This window comes from Amblyomma maculatum, chromosome 6, assembly GCF_055883805.1.
Source record: "Amblyomma maculatum isolate TAMU_Amacu chromosome 6, ASM5588380v1, whole genome shotgun sequence".
Lineage (NCBI taxonomy): Eukaryota > Metazoa > Arthropoda > Arachnida > Ixodida > Ixodidae > Amblyomma > Amblyomma maculatum.
Genome location: NC_139349.1, coordinates 87,356,854 through 87,362,853, shown reverse-complemented (window position 1 = coordinate 87,362,853; position 6,000 = coordinate 87,356,854). Strand labels below are relative to the sequence as shown.

The 6,000-nt window shown below is 45.0% G+C and overlaps 1 protein-coding gene across 1 annotated transcript in view; it reads right to left on the bottom strand.

The window, feature by feature from the left end:
- Positions 1-248: 248 nt before the first annotated feature.
- LOC146186216 (cytochrome P450 3A24-like) overlaps positions 249-6,000 on the bottom strand; it is a 63,891-nt gene continuing 58,139 nt past the window's right edge. The window contains exons 13-14 of the mRNA XM_084608003.1: positions 3,432-3,594; positions 249-471 (exon numbers count right to left, since the gene is read on the bottom strand). Of these exons, the coding sequence (XP_084464129.1) occupies positions 391-471; positions 3,432-3,594 (244 nt within the window). The 3' untranslated portion in view covers positions 249-390. The remainder of the gene's footprint in view (positions 472-3,431; positions 3,595-6,000) is intronic.

Genomic DNA, 6,000 nt, shown 5'->3' with positions numbered 1-6,000 from the left:
CAAGCAGAATAATATCCGATTTTTACATCAGTTCATGAAACTAGTCCGGTTACAATTCAAGAAAACGCAGCATATAACGCTAATACATATTTACATTCAGGACTGTTTTCTATGCATATCTGCAGAAGGAGGCGCTGGTACCAATGTCAGTGCCGCATCCCCATTGTACCAAAGTGATTGGATCAGTCGATTGAACCACCAAGTAAACGAAAGAGGCGAGAAATACAGCCGTAGAAGAAATGGCTTAGTCAGACGATTGACGGCTGTTTATTCAGACTTGACAGGAACAATGAAGCGAGCATTAAAAACAGAATACTGTCCGTGGTAACAATGCAGCTGGCATGACAAGCTTCACTTCCAGTGGATCATGCAATGCTGTCAACAGGCGGACTAGCTACTCCGCGGTCTGATGCCCACGATGCGTTCCTTGGGTACCAGCAGACCAAATCCCGTTTGATACTCGAGAGGTACCTGCGTGAACAGTTCAGTTCGAAAATATGTGCACGGTAAAGCTATAGCATGCTATTGTTTATTCCAAAGAACCCGCAGTCAGCGATTGCCGTCAAGTAAACGGCAACTTCGCGAACAGAGCTGGCGATCCTGTTGCCGAGAGATATTTTCACTACTCTGTTGGCCCGCAAAATATATCGCACATTAATTTTATCTCTTCTATATTCTTTGCAATCCACCTGTCTTTGTGATAAGAGAAGTTTATACTAACTTAATATTTGACGTTTTGCTACTATTTAGCGTATTGAGAGGGGAAACTGAGAGCCCACCTGTGAAGAGCACAGGAGCAAGCAGAAAGACAAAAATATAAACCTACTGTCGATCTTCACTTCTGGGAAGATCGCCTCCCCATCGAAGGCGGCGCATGGACTGCGCCGGCGATCACAGCAACTGCAGGCTCAGACGCCCCTAACGTAGGATGTCTCGGTCGGCATGTTCTCAAAGCGGCACCTGATTCGGCATCCTATCAATAAACGACTGGCGTAAATAGGAGTGAGACTACAGAGCTGCCTGCGAGGGATGAGAACGCTTACATTTACCGTTAGATGATTTAGAGAGAGAGAGAGTAAACTTTAATTGTTTAACGGAATAGCGTGGGTGGTTTCTTCAGTCCAGGATACCATTGACCTGGGCTGTCTCCCGGGCCCTGGTGAGCAGGCTGCGCTGCTCAGAGAGACCCGTGTGGGCCAGCTCTGCCTCCCACTCCGCTTGGCTGAGTGCTCCAACAATATATTTCTCTAATTGCTCTTTGCAGTTCCATATCATGTCAAGGATGTCCGAGACTTCACCCCATGCAGTGCATGTGTTATTTTTGACGTTTTTCGGGGCAGGTTTTGTGGTACTCTGCTAGGTTTGGGAATGTCCCAGCCTGTATGTTCCTTCAGGTTACTGCCTCCTGTCTGCGGAGGTCTTTGTGTAGCTCTGCGTATTGTTTTCTTTCTAATTTGAAGTATTGTATTAGTTCTCCGTTTGTGAGAGGAGTTGAAGCTCTGGGGCAGCTGGCGCAGGTGCCCGGAAAGTTTGCTCTCGGGCTATCCTGTCGGCAGCCTCGTTGCCGTCGATTCCCTCGTGGGCCGGTATCCACAGGATTCTGTGCTTCATGTTGCCCGTCTATTTTTCCTGCTCCATTATTCGGTGTTCCTGTTTGCATACGCGTCCCAGGAGGAAGGCACGACAGGCCTTTTAGGAATCGCTGAGTATTATGTGTTTTAAGTGTGCACATGTTCCCTCGCTCCGCAATATTGTAATCTCGACAGCACGTGCGCTGTTTATCGGACTACAGTAAGCTTTCGAGAAACTTCGGCGTGTTGAGTGTCTTACAACAAACGAATATTCAAAAGCAATTTGAAATGAAAATTTCAGAAACACTGACGATCCCAACCGATTTCCCATAACGCTGTCCATTATCGTCTCCACCACGTGGTCATCTCCTTCATCAAGATAACCTTACCGACCAATCCGATACTCTGAATAACCTGTCTCCTATATATTACTCAGCCTTTTACGCCGCACACGGCTTTGCAGTTTTTTAGTGATGCGACAACGTGATTAAGGTAACCGCATGCCTCCGACCAGAACCATGTGGGGAGGCAGAAGAAATTATGAGCATGCCTAGACAGCTTATTCCGGTTGCAGTGTCCTCTGGCCACTTTTGCTGCTCATGTGACCTAAATGCTGCCACTGGTCTGCTCGCTTTGTTGCGGAAAGTGGAGCAGCGCGGCTCGGGTCCTGTCACAGTAACAGTTGAGTACAAGACACGGCAACTGAAGAATGCTCTGCACGCATGCCCATAATTCCATCCGTTTCCCCACTGAGCATGGTGGGACATGGCATCAAAGACAATGATCCTTGATTAGTCTCGGAACGACATTCTTATCGGCGATGTGGTAGTATTACTAAAATGTTTGGAACTTGAATACACGGATTTTCTTCGCTCTTACCCAGGTACTTCACGATCTTGATTATTGTTGCGAAGGGGCTTTGATGCATCAGAAAAAGAACCCAGGCGAAAGAATGCGCGCTTTGTTATCGTCACGAGGGCATTATAGTACCACAGGTGCGAAGGAAAGAAGAACGGAAAGAACGAGATTGGCGCCAGAGCCGGTTCCTAGTTTGGGGCTATCATCGGCAATTATTACCTTCGTCTAGTTCTTGACTGCAAGCCTGAAAGTGCTGCCCCGGAGGGCTGACCGGATAGGGAGCGAAAAAGCGTAGGCGGATAACCGACACAAGTGTCACTGCAATGTTTCGTCATGCTCGTGACCTTCGGAGGGATTACATTTCGTTTCTCGCGAAGTGCCGCAGCTTGGAAGAACATTATTCGGAACCCGGTTAACACATCATTTCATTACGCATGTGGTAAACGACTCTGCAAAAAGTGTTACTTCAGCCTTAATCCCCATTAATATGAAAAATGCTATCCAAAAAATGAAAGAGATGAGTTAATTTTTGTACTTATAGGACGTTTGGATGTCACTTGATGACTATCCAATTCTGCTACAAAACAAGGTTATTTGATGCACGCGGCGAAGACTCTGGCTGAAATATAGTAGCTCTTTGTGCGTGGACTCGCAGATTGCAAAGTGGAATAAAGGATGATATGACTGTATTAGTGACGTCATTGTTCCCAGGTGTTACATCGCAAGTACAATTTCCAAAAGCGAGGGCAGTCTATTGGAGCTACACAATCTCCGTCAGTTGCTTCGTCCATATTATCGGACGAGGCATATGAAAGCTGCCAATTACTCGTCTATAAAGAGGTATGGGCTCAAGTCTGCGCACAATAAAATTCATTGATATCTGAAAGTGTTAATAAGCAACCCATTATTCACATTCAGGGGTCTCCTGATGATGCACTAAGTCATTTTTTATCTCTGAAAATTTAATAGCGACTAAAGAAAATTTTGTATGAAACGTCTCACCTTTGTTCTTGGGCACTGTACAAATTGCACGTTGTGAACAGCGTGAAGTAGACAAGTCTTCACAAGCTGGAACGCAAATCGCATTCCCATGCAATGTCGGGCTCCGGCGCCGAACGGAAGGTAGGTGTATGGACGTATGGACTTGATATTTTCCTCATTAAACCTACAAAAATTTATGAAAACAAACTGTATGCACTTTACCGCCTACGCTGTGAACGCAGTGCTTGCGTGTTTTATTACCCTGCTTTTGTTTTTGAGCGCTATTTCTAGGACAGTTAAACTACAGTGACGACATTAAACCAACATTTCCTCGAAAAGCTTCTTCAATATTTTTTAGAATACAGAGAGGGGTAGTCTTGCTGTGCATATCCTGCTGAGACCTGGCTTTAAACGTCTGTCCGATAAATTTGGCATTATCTTGTGAGCCAGTATTCCTATACCAATGCATTCATCTTCATAACATCAAGCTGTTCAATATGTTGGCAACCTATTATCGCCAGCTATGCAGCATTGATGAAATTACATGCTTAAATTCCTACCAAAGTTGGGGGAAATACTTATGGGGCACACTTAAACTCCGCCTTTAATGGTATGACGTGATAGCATAACCTTTTATGCTACCTACGTTGCACAGCTACCGGTAGTAGGCGACCAGCCGATATATAAAGCTCCTTTTTAACAAAATCGTATGAACGTGCCTGCGTGACGTATGCAGTACACAGCCTGACTTAGCAAGCAAAAGCACAGTATAGTTGATTTATATCCGAAGTTCCCTCTTGCAAAAGGCCACTCGTGTAGCCCCCACTTCCCAAATTTCGCTAATAATGTTCTCTTGATGAGTCGCGCAAACGATCGAAGAATCGTGTTTGCCCATACCAGCTGCCAGCTTCCACCTACCAGCGCCATGCCCAGATTTTTTTCCTCACAACGCCCATGCCGACAACGCCGACGCCGTATTAACAAGGCCTTTATTGCCATCGCGTTGAAATTACTCGCCGAATGGTGGCATTAAACCGCGTGGCGTTGATACACCAGCCGGAAAAGCAAATACAGTTTCTAGTATTATTCACCAGAAGTTATTGTTCCTCACGTTTGCTAATATGTCAAACACAATGCACACGTGCAGAAGTAATTCGAACCTCCCACGTTCATATAGGTTTCTAGCGTATTGTTTTTATAATACAGAATTATTTCTTGTCTATCTCAGACGTGGACAACAATTATGGATAGAGCGGGTGTCAGCAGAGGGTGTCAGCCGAGCGTGCCGGCAGAACGTGTCAGCACACACTGTTCATGGATAAAAAACACTTCCGTGACTCTGGTTTCAACTCTCGCCAGTACCAACTTTAATAAGCTTCCCCGGATGAGGCACGAGAGCAATTTACGATCGATGTAGCCGATCACGCCTCGTGTAAAACTGCAAAGTACTATCGCGCTTTAAAGTGAATATCGTCGTCTTCTCGAAGTATCTGTGCCGCTTTTTCACTTATTTAGGTAAACAGGCCATACAGATATGCCATCTGGGGGAATGCTGGCGAGGTCAGCTAGAGTATTATGGAGGGAGTTTACCTTATGGCGTGACAGACACTGCAATGATTTTGCATTCCGCACGTAAGCAGCCTTAAGTGCACTCCTGAAGTTTTTATCTCGCATAATGGAAATTTCACTGAACTAGAACAACCGATACGAGTGAGATCAAATTTAACACTTTTCGTCTTCGAAACTCACGGACATATTTTTAAGGCCTAAAAAAATTGTTACCCAACAACTATCCAAAAGTTGAGCAGGACATGCACTCTGACTTAATCGAGACTAGTCCTACGCAAGCTTACAGAGCTTATACGAGCTTGTCACAGTCATTGAATCCCATTTTCGCAAAGTTAGTTGCGACAAATTATCCTGCTTATAACCAAGAGCATGTGATCATTCAAACGTTGCATGTTCTCAACATTTTAAATTTAGAGAAACAACATAAATATTCAAGTTTCATCAATCCACGGTCAATATTTTTGCTGAATAAAGTTTTGTTCTCACTAAACCGCCGAAAAATGAATATGGGGAGACTTTAGCTCTGCATTTAAGGGCATGACGTGGCATCGTTAGTCTCCTGCATATGCTCGTTTTCGTTTTGGTCTCCTTAAATTTTTCTTTAAATTTTTGATCTATTATCCCACCCGTACTATATAGAGTACATTCGTAAGCTACCTCATTACGTATAATCCCACCCCACATACATACAAAGCCCCGCTTTAATCAAGCCGTCTGAACGCGTCTGCGTGGCTAAGGGTCAGCGTGTCTACCTCGGGAGAAAGGGCACAGGAACACTGGATGCCGTTCTCGTGTTTCGATCTCAAAAGCGAAGCCCGATAACAAACAGGGTGGTTACCGAATCGGCCATATCATGTGATGTCGTGATATCACACATTCCAATATGCTATAAATTCGTGGCCGTGTCACCAGCAAGCCGCCATCTGCCAAAGACATGCCCTTTTCACTCTCAGCGCCGAAGCCGACAAGGCCGACACCGAATTTTCTTCAGAACAGGGCATTTAACGCTGACGAGTTGAAA